At 34.5% G+C, this 18440-nt stretch overlaps 1 protein-coding gene across 2 annotated transcripts in view; it reads left to right on the forward strand.

The window, feature by feature from the left end:
* Positions 1-18440, forward strand: part of LRBA (LPS responsive beige-like anchor protein) — a 560879-nt gene that overhangs the window by 77358 nt on the left and 465081 nt on the right. For both annotated transcript variants that reach the window (XM_019722880.2, XM_019722903.2), the window contains exons 15-17: positions 2105-2184; positions 3538-3600; positions 5576-5673. In XM_019722880.2, coding sequence (XP_019578439.2) covers positions 2105-2184; positions 3538-3600; positions 5576-5673 — 241 coding nt within the window. The remainder of the gene's footprint in view (positions 1-2104; positions 2185-3537; positions 3601-5575; positions 5674-18440) is intronic.

Here is an 18440-nt window from a genome sequence, read left to right on the forward strand (position 1 = left end):
TTTTATTTTAATCTTGTTGATAATTTTTATAGTTTGTCCTAAATCGTGGTTGCCAGAAGTTAATAACTTTGTATTTTCATAAAAGAATGCTGATTTTTCTGGTATGAGTTGTTTGGGAAGCAAATATTACTAGAATGTTTGTTTTAAGACACTGAAAATGAGAAATTCTGTATTAGTGAGTAGAATTGATGCTGAGGCCATTGTCACCATGAGATCATTGAAAACAGTGTTTTTTGGGAGAGAGAGGTTTCTTGCAGAAGTAGGAAGTATCTGCTTCTAAGAAATAGTATAATGGAATTACAAATTCTCAGTAATTATTTTCCTGTATAATCTGGACTAAATTACTAGAAGGATCGTGTTCATCATGTCAACAGTTTGTGGAAGGGATCAATGTAAAAATTTTGACAAATGGTGGCTCTTGGTTGTAAGTACTGTAAAACCTGCTTCAAACTGGTTTACATCATAAAAGGGAGTTAATCAGCTCGTATCAACTGCCAGTTTCAGTGACACTTGGTGCAAGGATTCAGACTGTGGCCCTTGGACCCAGTTTGTCTCTCTTCGTTTCCCAGTTCTTCTCTGTGGGCTCTTTTCATGTATTTTTATAGTTCCAAGCAGTCACTCTACCTTCACATCCTCACAACTTTAAATCCAGCAAAAGAGCATCTGTCTGTATCAGGCATTTCCAGCAGCAGCAGTGTCTTTTAGTGTCTTTGTTGCTTATTGGCTCTGATTGCATCATGTGTGGCAGGTATTCATCAGATTGCCCAGACACGGAGGCCCCTCTCACCTCTGAAACACATGATGTGAGAGTGAGGATGGGTGTTCCGTCTCTTGACAAAAATTGAGGGCTGTTGCTTGAAATCAGGAAATAGATGGTGGAGAGTTAGTTAAACAACATATGTTCTGAGTCTACACAAAAGCTTTGGCTGTTCAGTGACTTACAAAGATAAGGTTTCCTGTTTCTACAATACTTTTCAAATCCTTTTCCAAATACACTCGATTTACTCTCAGACAATATTCTGTCTATAATGTAGACGCTGTGAGGACATGCAGAAGTCACATGACCTGTTGGGGCTGGCAAGGTCGTGGCAGATCTGGAACCGGGTCACGATTTCCTGATGACTGTTTCATGCCTGCAGATGCATTGTGCACTGTTCTGGGTGTTAGCGTTAATTCTGATCTTGATTGTATAACTGATTAGTGACCTTGGGAAAGTCTCATACATCAAGTGAGAGAGCTGGACAAACTTTGTGATTCTATTTAACTCTGTAACCTATTCTTTGTCTAGGAGTTGTCATGTGGAACAAATTTTAAACAATTTTCTTCCTATTTTCATTGATGTGTTCAAGGTCATGGTGGTCCTATGCTTTGGTGGTCTAGGAACTAGCTGTACATAGTGATTAGTTGGGGAAAAATTGCAGAAAACAGGTACTAACTTAGGATCTTGGAACAATGGGTGTTTGGTTTCAAAAGCTTTCTGCTTTGGAATTACATGTTTGAGACACGAAAATTGACTTTAATGTGAGCCATGTGTGACCAAGGACTTGCTCAAGAAGAGATCGAGATGCCAGAGGTAGTCAACATACTGTTTCACTTCTTCACGAATGATGCTGTTGAGTTGTACTTTTTGAGATTTTTGTGCTAGCTTACAAAATGATAGGAGTTAAGTTTTTTCATGCTATTAATAAATTCACATATAAAGTTTAGATTTTCCTTTGTATTTTTCTTTGTAAACTTGTTACTATGGTAACATATGGTAACATTCTCAGAGTCTCTTAAAACAAAAGATAACTGCATTTTATTAATGAATACAAATTTTATTACCTCATTTTTACGTGTTGGAATTCCTTTGACATTATTCAGAAACAAACTTCTTCATGGTTGATTCAGCATAACTCATTTTGTACATTTGGAGCATTACATACACAATTGCATATGAGATTGAATGCTTGTCTTGCTAGAGGCATAAAACTCTTTAAGAGACTGACCTTTATGTTTCTTATAAATAAGTGGAAAAACTTTTGGGAATGAAAATTTTATACTTAGCTTTGAGGTCTTTGAAATACTAAGTGTGTGTGTATATATGTTTTGTTTCTTTTTAAAGATGGACCACGACCTAATCAGAAAGAAATACATTCTCTAAGAGCGTTCTTATTGATGTTCATTAAACAATTAGTGATGAGGGTGAGTTCATATTTCTTATGCTATCGCATGTGTGTATTGCACCTTGTAATTTCAGATAAAGTACAATCTTGGTTTATTTACTATTTGCTCTGTTACTAGGGTTACACATTGGAAAATATAATACTTTGAAAGAACTTGTTGAACATATTTCTTAAAGAAACACATGTTTTTGTGTTTTTTTCCCATCTTTCTTGTGCATGTAGGGGGATATACATTATTGCAGAATTGGAGATTGATAGTTGTAATATAAATTACATGAATTTCTGTAGGAGCTCAAGTGTATTTATTCTTTCATGCAGTAAATATTTACTGAGTTTCCATTACTTCCACTATTCTTGGCATTGCTTGATGCCGTAGTCACCAAAGCTGCTCAAGGAGGTTTTATTTTTAGGGGACTCCTTGTACATGACATTCAGATTTTGAGAAATAATTCTCCTGTGTAAATGTACCAGATAGGTGTGTCCGCCTTTAGAAGTGATTGTATTTTGTCCTATTTCATTCTACTATAGGTTGAGTATTACAAAGTTTAATGTTACTTTTTAAGGAAGATGTTTTGGTTTTATAAGTTGGCAATATAAAAATGTATTTGTTGCCAATACTTTATTCAATATTTTCCTATATTATTTTATTTCTTATTCTTTACAATTTAATGCTTTATTACTAGCTGTCATGTACTATTATGGTAAGTGGACCTAACTTTTAGTATCTTTCAGACTCAGATACATTATTTCCATTTATTAAAAAGTTTATCCCTTGAATTGTCTGGTTTTCTATTCTTTCCTGCTCTTTTTGTTTCTCAATTCTCTTTTCTTTTTTGAGATTGCATCTTTGTTTTATGATTAATAAGTTGATACAGTATGTTGAACATTTTCATACTTAGTTCACATTTAAAAGTCCAGTGTTTTTCCCAGTGAAATTACTATTTGATATTTAGCACCTGACATTTTAACTTGGTAATTTTAGAAACTGTTGATTTTATTTTCCAAATATAATAGACAAATTAAGTAGAAAAGTTGTTTTCTGTATTTAGAGAAGTGATAGGTGTGGCTAATACACTTTTATTTCTCATTAATTATTTTTGCTTACTTCAGGATTCGTAGCTTTACAAGATAGGTTATCATATTATATAAGGGGCTGAAAACAGGATATTGATGTCAGACCTCTTTTGACTTCTATACAGTCTTGAATACTGCATGTCTTTAGTGCTTCCCCTAATTTTTGTTTTAAATTTAGATTCTATGTTACGTTATCTATTTATAGCAACTGACCGAGTTGATAAATCTATGTGCATAGTTTCCCTTTAAAAATTTCTTTATATGTAAGTTTAAGATACTTGTATTATGTTTTTTAAAGGATTCTGGAGTAAAGGAAGATGAACTACAGTCCATTCTTAATTACCTGCTCACTATGCATGAGGTAACATTTGAATTTTATATTTTTGGGTTTTACTTCTTGTAGCTGTATTATGGGCTCTTTTTTTTTAAAGTTAAATCTTTCATTAATGATATAACTATAATGGGGAGTAAATGTATCTAGAATTAAATCTTTGCAACCCTCATATAAATATCCTTTATTGCCACAAGAGGGCTCTGAGAAATATCATGAAAGGCTTTAAAAAGTGTTAAAAATTATATCTCATTGAATTAATTATAAAGTATACCAAAGAATACTTTCAGTGTATTTCTAGGAAACAGTTTAAAAAATGGAAAAACAGATTTAAAAATATATGACTGAGAGTGATTAGAATTTTCAATGCATAACACAGTTTTCCTGTTGATTTTGCATGTTCAAATACTGTTAAGTTAAACAACTCATTTGTAATGGGATTTAAAATTACGTGGTTGAAAGGAGGTTGAAATGTCTGCATTTTTTCCCTTTATTTTGCAGCACTGGGAAAATGTAACATATGCCAGATGTAGTCTAACCAAATAATCTGATTAAATGTGTTTTAAATAGTTAAACTTTGGAAATTGGAATTTCATATAAAGCACAACATTTTAAATGATAATTTACATTCCTGTGTTACAGTTCATGTCTTGTGAGTTAATAAATATCTGTTACAGTATGAAATAGTGCCTTCTTTAATCATTAATATATGAGAGATATTTGGACCTATCTTTGTTAATTGGGGCAGAAAAGAATGGATTAAAATTTTTGATTGGATCATATTTGATTCAAACATTGATGATTGTAATTTCTTTTTCTTGTTGAATAGCGTATTCTATTATATTTTTAGATTTCCTTGAAATCTAAATGTAATAGTTGAAGATTTTCAGTTGGATTTCCTAGTAACCTGCTGTTAATGTGTGATTTTTTTTTTTTTTTTTTTTATCAACCCTAAAGAACTGAAGTATAAAAGAGAAACTGGAAGTCATAGGAATCTTCTGTGTTCCTTGAATCTGTTAAACTCAGGAATCTTTCTGGTCCTTCAAATGACACTTTTCCAAAGCATACGTGCCCCAGCTTAGATCATTTACTTACTATAGTGAGAATTAGGTACTTAAGTACCCACCATAGCAAAAGATCAAAAGCCGTGAATGAAAACCTTAGAGGCAGGGTAACAGAAAAAGCTAACTGCTGCTTCCCTTTCCCTCTTTGGGGTAGTATTGCACAAGTTTTCCCTAATGACATGCACACATACTGAAATATGCAACAAAGGTTGTGAGTAATTTTCCTGAAATTTTATTTTAGAGCTCATAAATGCTCCTGCGCTATTCTGTAAATGTAATCAAGTTACATGACGTACAGTAGTATGTTGACTCAATAAACATTTATTGATAATCTATATAATTAATACTGAAAGTATCTATATCATTACTTGATATCTCTATCATTAATACTGAAAGATAACATATGAGAACTATCCAGTCATCATCGCCCCAAAAGTCTTTTTTTTTTTGGAACTAGTTTCTTGAGAGACTCAGTGAACAAAGTTGTTCGGGTTAAGTTTAAGAAATGATATGTAATAGGTCGCCCCCAATCCTACCACCATATTCACAACCTCTATTAGCTCAGGCTCTCTATTATGTCATGCTGTAATAAAAAAGAACAACATAGTTCTCGCCTTCCCGGAATTTCTTGTTTTCCTTCAAAAAGAATCCTGTTAAGTCATATCTACTATAGCTATAGAATATGTTTTAGAAAATCTTGATGTAGTATAATATGAGGCATTTTATTTCTTGGATTAAGAAGTTATTTGACTGGTGACGTATATTTTTAGTTATACTAACAAATATGTATATGTAAGAAACCAATTTGTTAAAAACAAGTATAATTGTATACATGTCTACTTAGTTTTTTAAAGTTGAAATTTCTATTGTTTCAGAAGTATTCAGTATTCAAATAAGTTGTTTTTACCTTACTTTAAAATTTTTTTCTAAAATGATTTTAGGATGACAATCTAATGGATGTCCTACAATTGCTTGTTGCATTAATGTCAGAACATCCAAGCTCTATGATACCTGCTTTTGACCAAAGAAATGGGTTACGGTAAGAGTTTTAACATACCAAGGTTTTTAATATGTTTAATTGTGGAGATTAGTTGGGAAATGATAGTCTTAGATATGAAAAGTATTTATGAATTTATATGATAAGATGAGTTAAAATATAAGATCCCTTTTTGTCATATGTTTTTTTGAAGAAATCTTTAATTGTGGAGGCTCTTACTATTCTTGAGGAGAGATTAGGTGAATCATTCCACTGTTTTGTGTAGTTAGGGCTGGTATACAGATAAGTTAAGGTCGAATTGTTCAGCAGCATTATCTTTAGGTCCCACAATAGTAGTATTCATTTGTGATCCAAGAGATCTCTGTCCTCTTTCTAATATCACTTTCTCCACCCACAAGTCCAAATCATTTTATTAGTGTACTCAGGCTGCCATAATAAAATATCATAGACCAGGAGGATTAAACAACAGAAATTTATTTTCTCACGTTACTGGAAATCCAAGATCAAGGTGACAGCAGGGTTGGTGTCTTGTTAGGGCTCTCCCTCAGGGTGCAGGTACCGCCTTCTCACTTGATCTCTTCTTGATGTATGCACAGACTGAAGGAGAGAGAGAGAGAGACCGAGCCCCTTGTCTCTTCTTTATAAGGACTCTAAGCCTATTGAATTAGGGACCCACTTTATGGCCTCATTTAATATTAATCACTTTCTTATAGGCCCCACCTCCAAATACAGCCACACTGGGGCTTCAACATATGAATGGGTGGCACACATTCGGTGCTTAACAGTCATCAACAACAAAACAATACTTTTGTTTTAATGAGAAGGCTTTTGGGCCACAAAAGTTTAATAACTACTTTGCTGCATGATCAGCTACAGTAACTAATTTGATGATCTAGTTATAATAAATTTCCCACATCAGTCCTCTATTACAAATCCTTTATTTGGTATTCTCGAACACTTTGTAAGATAGAAGATGACTTTTTACATTATACTTAAGGAGTGTAGTTTCAGAGTTCTCCAGAGAAACCAGAACTAAAAGGACGTGTGTGTGTGTGTGTGTGTGTGTGTGTGTGTGTGTGGCAGATACTGAAATTTATTTTAAGGAATTGGTTCATGCAATTGTGGAGGCTGACAAGTGCAAAATGTGCAGGGTAGGCTGGCAAGCTGGAGACCCAGGTAAGAGCTGATGTTACAATTCAAGTTCAAAGGCAGTCTGCTGGCAGTAGTCCCTCTTCCTCCAGGGAGGTCAGTTTTGTTTTTTAAGGGCATTCAATTGATAGGACAAGGCCCACCGACATCATGGAGAGTAATCTGCTTTACTCAAAATCTACTGATTTAAATGTTAGAGTAAATGCTTGCCTCATAGAATGATTTAGGAGTATTCCCTGCTCTTCAGTTTTCTTGAAGAGTTTGTATAGAGTTATTATTTTCTTTAAATCCTTGTTAAAATTTACCAGTGAAGTTCTCTAGGTTTCAAATTTTCTTCATAGGGATGTTTTTAGCTACAAATTCAATTTCCTTAACATATATAGGGCTATTTTGGTTACCTGTTGCTTGTTCCGTGAGCTTTGGTAAGTTTGTATCTATAAAGGAATCTTCTATTTCATCTAAATTGTCAAATTTATTGGTCTAAAGTTGTTTTTATTTCCATTTACATATCTGAACATCCTGTTGATGTCATTGCTCTCATTTCTGATACTAATAAACTTTTTTTTTTTCCAGATCAATTTGGTTAGAGGTTGAACAAATCTATTGTTTGTCATTGTTTTGGGACCTTTCTTTTTGTTGAATATAGGCATTTAGTGCTATAGATTTCTTCCTAAACACTTTTAGTTTAATCTCATTTTTATTCAGTTAAAAATACTTTCATTTTTTTGTTTTTATTTCTTGTTTTATCCATGTATTATTTAGAGGTGTGTTCCAGAGATATTTTTATGTTTGAGTTTTAATCTAATTCCATTGTGGTCTATGAGCATCTTTGTATGGCTTGAATCCTTTTAAATTTATTGACGCTGGCTTTATGAATGTGGTATATCTGGGTAAAACTTCCATGTACACTGGAAAAGTACACGTCTTCTGATGTTGTTTGATGGAGTGTTCCATAAGGCTCAGTTAGGCTAACTTAATAGGGTTCTTTAAATCTTTGCCATTACTGACGTCTGATCTACATGTCAATAAATGACGTGTTCTGTCATTTATTGAGATATGATTATTGAAATCTCTGACTATAATTATATATTTTAAATTTTTCTTTCTTTATAGTTTTTTTTTTTTTTTTTTTTCATTTTTTGTTTCCCTGTATTTTAACTGATATTAAGTACATCTGTATTTAGGACTGTTATGTTGTTTTGGGAAATTGATGCTTTTATAACTGTGTTACTTCCTTTTTTATCCCTGGAAAAGTTTCTTGATATGAAATCTGTTGTGACTTTATATAGCGAATCCAGCTTTCTTTTGCTGTGGATTTGCATTGTTTATCTTTTTTTCCATCTTTTTAATTTAGCTATGTCTTTATGTTTAATTGAATTTCTTGTTGACAGAGTCTAATGGCTAATTTTATGTACACTTGGCTGGATCACAGTTCCTTGATATTTAGTCAAACATTATTCTGGATATTTATGTGAAAGTGGTTTATGGATGTGTTCAATATTCAAGTTGGTGGACTTTGAAGAAAACTGGTTTCTGTCCATAATGTGGGTTGGCTTCATCAAATTAGTTAAAGGCTTTAGTAGAATCAACACTTGCCTTCCGAGCAAAAAGGAATTCTGTTGACAGAATTCCCTTGGACTTGAACTATAACTTTTTTCTCACTCTCCAGAGTACTGATCTACCCTGCAGATTCTGGGTTAGGTAAGCCTCTGCAATGCGTGAGCCCATTCCTTAAAATAAATTAATCTCTCTGTCTCCCTTTCTCTCCCTGTGTCTCTGTCATTCTCTGCACATTGTGTCATTCTCTCCACATTCCTGTGGAAAACAATGAGTAGTACATTCAGTGTAGACGGAAGTTTTATTTTTTTAAAATGTACTCTGAGAAACTCAGTCTTTTTATTGTTTTTAGACTATTTACTTTCAATGTAATTATTGATACTGGTTTTATTTTCATCTAGCATTTTATTACTTATTTGCCCCAGTATAATTTTTTCCTGTGTTTCTCCTTTCCTCTGCTCTTTGTATTTAAATTCTTTTAGTATTCTTTTAAAATTAATCTATTCAGTTTTTGGTCAATTTCTTTCTAATTTTTTTAACAGTTGTTCTAGAGATTGCACAGTCTACTTAGGGTTAATATTTTATCTCTTCAAATAAAATAGAGAACCATTGCAAATGTACTGATTTTTGTTAACCTCCACCATTTTTCCTTTTAACATCTAATGTATTATAAGCTTCTCTAGACAATGTTATGTAGTTTCACTTGTTATATGTGGTTTAAAGACTTAAAGGGAAGAAAATTTTTTCTTTTCGATATTTACAATTTCTTTTGCTCTTCCTTCATTCCTGAAGAACTTTATAGCATTTCTTGTTGAGCGGTTCTCCTGCAAACATAATTTCTTTGTTTTGTTTCCCAAAATATTTTTATTTGGCCTTCATCACCCAAGGATATTTTTGCTTTATGTAGAATTCTGTGTTTCTAGTTTTTTCCTTTAGTACCTTAAAATATTTTCCCACTGTCTGCTGGCCTCCATGGTTTCTAATGAGAAATTTATGGCAATTCAAGTCTTTCTTTGCTAAATATTATACAATGTCTATATTTTTGTACTTGCTTTGAAGACATATTCTTTTGCTCTCTACCACCTGCAATTTCATTATAATTTTCTTTATCACAAAATTTGAGATGTTTTAAGCCCTTATTTTCTTTTTCTTTTTTCCTTTTTTCTTTTCACTTAATATTTCTCCCATAAATATGTATGTACTTTCTCAGTTAGGTAGTTATGTGAGGATAACTTACCTCAGTCCTTCTGTGACTTTTATTTTTACCATCTCTCTGTTAAATTTCTTTCTGGCCTCACCTTTCATTGTGATTGCAACCTTGTCTAGCAAAGCTGCAGGTTTTCCCCTTTCATTCATAACTCAGTCTGCAACTTTTTGCTGAAAAACTGGAGTATTCATTCCTTACTCTGAATAAATCAAGTCTGCCCCTCTGAAAGTAACACTCACTGTTGCTTTTTGCTGCCAGCTCCAAGCTGGTAAAACTACACTTCTCACTAACTATAACTACACTTCTCACCAACTGAACTGGGGTAGTGGTTTGGGAGTTAGCTCCACTGAGGAAGGAGAAAAGGAAAGAAAAAGAAAAAAAAAATGAGCAGAGACAGAAGAAACTGCATTCATCCAGAAAACAAAATCTGCAGGTTAGACAAGGCAAATTATTAAACAGAGAAAAAGCCAATAACTTATGGAAAACCAGAATCCAGAGTTGCTATAACATTTATTATTTGAAAGTGATTAGATAGTTGTATTTGGAGTTCTTCTTGATGAAACCATTGTGATTTTAACCAAATATATTTTTTAATGTAAGCTATAGCAGATGGAGACTTTTGCTCTGTTAAAATATCCTAGAATGTATGGTTTTTAAATCAGTATTAAACTTATGTTAATATTTCTTTTGCAAACAACTTAATTTTTATTTTACTTGATTTACATCATTGAAGAAAAGAAAGATATAAACATATCAATGTTGCCCTAAGGATTCACTGTTACAGTTGTAGTACGTAGTATCATTTGAATTAAAAGAGGACTAGTTTCAGATATTTTATGAGATCATAATGTGTTATGGACCTGCATGTTTTTAATTCATATTTTAAGAGGAATCAAACTTCTTTTTCTGTATTTCCTTTTCTGTTGCTCACTAGAAGATCAACATTTTTCTTTTTTGTTCATGTTTTTTTTCAAACTTAGTTATTAAACATTGAAATTTTTATGCAGGGAAGATAGTTGGCAATATTTTAAATAATCATAAAAGTTTCTGATTTTTATTTATATGTTTATGAGAAAGGAAATGCTATAATGAATCAATTGAACTTGGTCCTCAAATTTTGTATTGTACTCAAATTTTGTTGTAATTTGCTTATATTAAAATCGGTGCTTAATGGCCTCAAAGATTTGTTAAAACATTAAATTAGATTACTATGTAATTTTTGAGAATTGAATGTAAAATTTGTTTTCAGGTTTTATTTCTCTTTAATTTTTTTTCTTTTGTAATTATTTCTGATTATCGTTCATTACCTGTTACTCAGTTTTTGTTTTCTTGCTTTTCGTGGTGAGAATTATTTACGAATTTAAATATGTTCTGCCATTAAACAGTGATTTCTTTGTATTGATGTTTAAAAAAAAATGTTGGTATTCTCCAAAGGCCACTGATAAGCTTGTAATAAGTCAAAAAAAGTCTCTCAAAGCCAGCTTTATACAAGCTATACAGCTAAATTGTATACAGTTACACAATTGCATATGTTTATGCATGGAAAAGTTACTATAGTTTCTAAATATTCCAGTTTGTTCTCATTTCTTGGTCTTCAGTAAAAGAAACAATAACTAGCATGAGACAAGCAAGATTTTTGTAAGATTTCACCTTTTTTAGAGCAGTTTTATGTTTACAATAAAATTGAGAAGGAGGTACAGAGATTTCTCATGTACCCCCTGCCCTCACACAGGTATAGCCTCCCATTGTGAACATCCCCAACCAGAGTGGTAGAGTTAATGACCCTACATTGACACATCATAATAGCACAAAGTTTGTAGTTTACATTATGGTTCACTTTTGGTGGTGTACATTTTGTGGATTTTGACAAATGTATGATGGTATGTGTCTGTAATTAGGGTATCATGTAGAGTATTTTCACTGCTCTACAAGTATTTCGTGCTCTGCCTGTTCATCTGTTCCCCACAGCCCCCCAAGCCCTGTCTCCATAGTTTTATTGTCTCCATAGTTCTGCCTTTTGCAGAATATCATATAGTAGTTGGAATCATACCGCATTTTCGTAGTGGCTTCTTTTACTTAGTAGTATTCATTTAAAATTTGAGATTCCTCATTTGAAATTCCTCCATGTCTTTTCATGGCACGATAGCTCATTTCTTTTAGGGTTGAATAATATTATTTGGATGTACACAGTTTATCCATTTTGTACTGAAGGACATCTTAGTTGCTTGCACGTTTGGGCTGTTATAAACATGCATGTGTAGCTTTCTGTGTGGACGTAAGTTTTCAACTTCTTTGGGTAAATACCAAGGAGTGTGGTTGCTGGCTAATATGATGAGAGTATGTTTAGTTTTGTAAGAAACCACCAAACTGTCTTCCAAAGTGGCTGTACCATTTTGTATTCCCATTTGCAATGAAGGAGAGTTCCTCTCCTCCACATTTTTCCAGTATTTGATGTTGTCAGTCTTTTGGAGATTGGCCATTCTTATAGGTGTGTAGTGGTATCTTCTTGTTTTAATTTGTCTTTCCCAGATGACATATGATATGGAGCATTTATTCCTATGCTTATTTGCCAACTGTATATCTTCTTCGATGAGGTGTCTATTAAGGTCTTTGGCTCATTTTTAAATCAGATTGTTCTTATTGTTGAGTTTTAAGAGTTTTTTGTGTATTTTGGATAACAGTCCTTTATCAGATGGGTCTTTTGTGAATGTTTCCTCCCAGTCTGTGTCTTGTCTTTCATTTTCACTTGTATTGCTTTTTTTTTAAAGATTTTATTGGGGAAGGGGAACAGGACTTTATTGGGGAACAGTGTGTACTTCCAGGACTTTTTTCCAAGTCAAATTGTCCTTTCAATCTTAGTTGTGGAGGGCACAACTCAACTCCAGGTCCAGTTGCCATTGCTAGTTGCAGGGGGCGCAGCCCACCATCCCTTGCGGGACTCAAGGAATCGAACTGGGAACCTTGTGGTTGAGAGCCCGTGCTCCAACCATCTGAGCCATCCAGGAAGCAGCTCAGCTCAAGGTGCCGTGTTCAATCTTAGTTGCAGGGGGCGGAGCCCACCATCCCTTGCGGGACTCAAGGAGTTGAACCGGCAACCTTGTGGTTGAGAACCCACTGGCCCATGTGGGAATCAAACTGGCAGCCTTCGGAGTTAGGAGCATGCAGCTCCAACCGCCTGAGCCACCGGGTCGGCCCCTTGTATTGCTTTTTGCAGAGCAGAAGTTTTAAATTTTAATGAAGTCCAGTTTATCATTTATTTCTTTTGTGGATTGTTCTTTGGTATTGTATCTAAAAAGGCATCACAATACCCAAGGTCATGTAAGTTTTCTTGTACATTGTCTTCTAGGAGTTTTATAGTTTTGCATTTTACATTTAGGTCCATTTTGAGTTCATTTTATGAAGGGTATAAGGTCTGTGTTTGGGTTAATTTACTTGCGTGTGGATGTCCAGATGTTTCAGCATCATTTGTTGAAAAGAGTATCTTTGGTTCATTATATTGCATTTGCTTCTCTCATATAAAAGGCCAGTTGACTGTATTTATATGGGTCTATTTCTAGACTATTCTGTTCCAAAGATCTCTTTGTGTATTCTACGCCAATATCACACTGTTTTTATTACTGTAGCTTTATAGTAAGTCTTGATAAATAAGTCAAAGTCAGGTAACATCAGTCTTACAACTATGTTTTTCAATATCGTGTTGGCTTCTCTGGGCTTTTGCTCTCCATGTAAACTTCAGAACGGGTTGTTTATATCCATAATGTAACTTACTGGGATTTTCATTGGAATTGCATTGAATCTACAGATCCAGTTGGGAAGGACCTTGAGAATATTGAGTCTTCTTATCCATGAACATGGATTTTTCTTTTCATTTATTTAGTTCTTCTTTGAGTTGTATTCATCAGTTTTGTAGTTTTCATAGATCTTGTACATACTTTGGTTGATGGATATCTAAGGATTTCATTTTTTGGGTGCTAATGTAAGTGGTATTGTGTTTTTAATTTCACCTTTATTGTTCATTGTTGGTATGTAGGAAAGCAATTGACTGTTGTATATTAACTTTGTATTCTGTAACCTTACTATAATCACTTTTTCAGCATTTTTTGTCAGTTCTTTTAGATTTTTTTTGTAGACGGTCATGTCATCTGTGAGCACACACAGTTTTATGTGTTCCTTCACAATCTGCATACCATCTTTTCCCTTTTCTTGCCTTACTGCATTAGCAGGAACTTCTAGTATGATGTTGAAAAGGAGTGGCAAGAGGGGTCATTCTTGTCTTGTACCTGATCTTGACAGGAAAGTTTTGAGTTTCTTCCCTTTAAGTCTAATGTTAGCTGTAGGTTCTTTTGTAGATTTTACCAGGTTGAGAAAGTTCCTCTTTATTTCTAGTTTAGAGTTTTTAATGTGAATGAGTATTGGATTTTGTCAAATGCTCTTTCTGCATCTACTGATAGGATCACTAATTTTTTTTATCTGTTCATATGATTATATTAATTGATTTTCAAAAATTGAACTATCCTTGCATACCTGAGCTAAATCTCACTTGGTCATGGTATACAATTCTTTTAATACTTTTTAAAAATTTGATTTGCTAATATTTTCTTGAAAATTTTTTCGTCTTTGTTAATGAGAAATACTGGTCTGTAGTTTTCTTATAATGTTTTTCCTGGTTTTGGTGTAGGGTAATTGTGCCTCATGAAATGAGTTAGGAAGTCTTCCTTTTGCTTCTTTCTTCCAAAGGATATTTGAGAATTGGTATAACTTCTTTCTTAAATGTTTGGTAGAATTCACCAGTGAACCCATCTGCTTTGGAATGTTATTATTGATTCAGTAGCTTTAATATAAGTCTATTCAAATAATCTATCTTTACTTCTGTGAGTTTTAGCAGATTGTATCTTTGAAAGACTTTGTCTATTTCATATAGGTTATAGAATTTGTGGGCATAGAGTCGTAGTATTCCTTTATTATTCTTTGTATGTCCATGGGTTCTGTAGTGGTAGCCCTTCTTTCATTGATGATATTGGTAGGATGTGTGCTCTCTTTTTCCCTTAAGCTAAGAGCTTACTGATTTTATTGATCTGTACAAAGAACCATCTTTTGGTTCTATTGCTTTTTCTCTATTGATTTCCTATTTTCAATTTTGTTGATTTCTACGCTAATACTTATTATTTCTTTTCTTCTACTTTGGATTGAATTGTCTCCACTTTTTGTAGTTTCCTAGGGTGGAAATTTAGATTACTGATTTTAGATCTTTTTCATTTTTAAAGAAAAATTTTTATAAGAGTTCATTTGAGCCAAACTGCTGACATAATCTAGGGGATAAGATCTCAAATGCAGAATAATAGTTTTATAATTTCTTTTATGAATTTGAAATTAAGGATGCAAGTAAAGGATATTACATAGAGGTGTAGGGGAAAGCAAAGTGGGGCTTGGATTACAAGATACTTAACAAGATTATGTGCTTTCTTGAGGGTGTTTATTTCGAAGACATCTTAACCTAGATGCATAGAAACAATGGACAGGACTTACGTAAGGCAAAGACAAACCTTTTTCTGTAGAAGTTACATGCCTGGGGTGTGACTATCCACCCTAACCTTCCTAGTTAGGAATTTATGAGCAGATCAGCCTGTGAGGTTACTTTCCATAGAACCCCTTTTATCATTGACAGTTCCCATTTTTGGTCATAAATCAGTCCAAAGGATGCATTGATGACCATTCTTTTGGTCAGATAATGTGGTCTCATACTGCTACTGTAGGAAGGCCGATTCCTAGGAAGTCTCAGTATCCATGCTGTCTTGTTGACCACTGGGAATAGAGCAATACCATGCCCATAACCATGGGGTCTGAGTTGAGGCTGAATTTTCCCAAAATGGGAAGGGCAGGTAAGTGGAAGGCAGTCAGGTCTATGGCCTTCATAGCCGGGAGAGGAAAACACTCTGGATCATTTCTATCCTGTGAACTATCATGATTCAAGTTTTGCGTTGTGTTTTTGTATTTGTGTTTCCTGTATTTGACATCTAGAATAACATTTACATGAGCCATGAAAAGAGTAGTAACAGTTATGTTTTACATGTTCAGTAATCAAAAACAGTTGGACTACATAAAAAATCTCGAATAAGTACAACTATTATTATGACTAATATGAGTACACAGTTAAAGACAATCAAACAAAATGGATTCTGAGTTCAGTATCAATCCATAGGTATACAGGACCTGTGAATCCTTGGGGTAGCTGTCTACCTCTGGTGTCAGGTTTTCTTGCCGTTGAGGAATCTTTGATGTCTGTAGATGGGTAGATTCCATTCGCACTTAGACACCTGATCAGGAACCTTCCAGTGAGGTTGGAGAATGTCTTTTGTTTGGTTTCCTTTCCAAAAAACAATCTAAAGTCTTTGTCTCCTGGGAGCTTACTGTGAAAGGAAGTGGTTACTAACTTGGCATTTTCTTGAAGTGATGCTATCAAACCTTGGCAATGGTGTAAGATATCTTTTTTCAATAACGTCAGCTCATAAGTTCATCTAAATTCAGCCTAAATGCACTGTGATGCATGAAGGAATGCAGCAACTGAAAAATGGGAATCCAGGGATTGGGGAAGAACCAAATAGTTGTCTTCGGTTTCCCATAGCCCCAACTATTCATTTTTTACGACAATTGTTTACCCATACAATAACCTTAGAAGTTTTCATCGCTTATTTTACAATGCTTCCCATGCAGTTTCAAATCTTTTGAGGTGTTCCAGGAACGCTTCTGAAAAACTGCCAAGTTATTCCTACATATATTGAAATTTTAACCCTTAAAACCTCAATTTCTAATGAAAACTATAAAGAAATCAGTTAGCATTATTTAGCTTGGACATTTTAAAACCTCTAGAAACATTCTGCATAGACATAAGTCAATTATTAACATGCACTTATTTTTGTAAAACCCAGGCAAAATAAACATGTTTACTTAAATGAACAAACTTAAGCTAGCTTTTATTTTTCTGAGGATAAATCTTAGATCACGTGAACTTGAAAACCTTTGAGTTAGCTTCTGTATTTCTGAGAATTTTAGAGTGCCCTTTCTTACAAGTGCTTGTCTTTAATTTTAACAATACGATCCAGAGGTAGAAAATTATCTTACATTTACAGCATTTATATCGGGGGTGTGAAAAATTTGTATACACATGATTTCAATTCATCTTTTGTTATCGGTATATATTGAATATTACAATTTTAATACAGTTTTTCCTTTATTAAAATGTGTATACATTTTTTTGTTCTCTTTCTCTCTCTCTCTCTCACATACACACACACGCACACTGTTACTGTAGACTCAAAGGGTCCACTTGCCTGCACGTGTCCAAGCCAACAAAAGACTAGCAGAATTTACAGCAAAGAAAGTAAAGGTTTATTTAAGGGGTTGGCGCCAATCCCAGAGTCACAGGTGAGCTAGCGCTCTCAAAAACCTGGCTCCCTAACATCTAGGTTATATAAGGGAAAAATCCTTAATCATGGTTACTGTGGCAGCTGGGGGTGTGGGCCCTACTGATTGGTCAGGTCTAAGGCAGGGAGCAATTGATCATGGCTCCAGGTCCTGGTGGTGGATGAGGTCCCTGGGGCCGTTCTGCTCTCATGAGTCTGGAACAGAAACATAGCTGAGGCCAAGGTGTTACCTTTGTTTGACTAAAACCTTATTCTAGTTGGAGGTTTGGTTATTATATGTTAGTCATGGTTGATAGACCTGAAGCTTTATTCTTAAGTGAGTTTGACTCTGACCAGAACCTAATGTCCTAAGGGGTAAGGGGGGCGGGGGATGGGGGATGGGAGATGAGGGTAAGGGGGATCGAATATATGGTGATGGAAGGAGAACTGACTCTGGGTGATGAACACACAATGGGATTTATAGATGATGTAATACAGAATTGTACACCTGAAATCTATGTAATTTTACTAACAATTGTCACCCCAATAAATTTAATAAAATAAAATTAAAAAAAAAAAAAAGGAGCGGACATACAGTAGATGTACAGGCAGGAGGATCTGGGGAAGGAATGAAAGCGAGTTATAGTTCTATCTGGCTAAACAAAGAGAGCTTTGATTAAAGTAGAACGCATGCTAAAAAATGAAGTTCATGTGCAGTTACAACACAAACAGCGACCTTTTAGCAATGAGAAAAATTCATTGGTTTATAGAAGAACAATTGGATCCAAATTTTACCCTGGAGGCATTTCCAGTTCTTACTTGTCCATGACAAGTCAAGTTCCAAATGACATTCCCCCTTCTACAACAAGGACAGCCATTGTTAAACCTCAAAAGAATTGGGTTGACACCTAAACATCAGAGGTTGTTCCATTTATCTAAATCCTTATGCGTAGTTTCATTTTAGCTTAGGGGGAGGAGGACATCTTAAGTTCTGAGACAGTGTCTTAAGTTTCTTTTTGTTTTGTTTTGTTTTCAGTCTGCTTGATTTGATAACCGGCTTTTTCTAATTGTGCATGCAAAAATTTCGAAGTATCAAAGGATCCTCATTTTGGCCGTTTTAATATTAATGGGAGGCTGACTGTCATGGATCTTGACATCCTCAGAAGCATGATTTTTCCATGTTAACTTTGAGATCTGTAGAGTCTGAACAAACTTCTAGGGAAAACCAGCACTTTACATGCACGTCTCCAGGAGACGAGCCAAATGCTGGGGCTATCTCTATAGGACCGCTTTATGCCCTAGAGGCGATTTCCTCTGGCAACCCCACAAACATTCTTAGTCACCTAAGAATACCCAAGCAAGGGCCATTGAGAGCTTCTGGAATGCCATCGGAACCGCAGTGCTTTCCAAGGCACACCTGGCTCCCTTTCTCTCTGGTGACCCCATTTCAGGGCACCTTACTCTTCTCCCTGGGGCTGCTACTGGCTTCTCCGGGG

Source organism: Rhinolophus sinicus, linkage group LG07, assembly GCF_036562045.2.
Source record: "Rhinolophus sinicus isolate RSC01 linkage group LG07, ASM3656204v1, whole genome shotgun sequence".
Classification (NCBI taxonomy): Eukaryota; Metazoa; Chordata; class Mammalia; order Chiroptera; family Rhinolophidae; genus Rhinolophus; species Rhinolophus sinicus.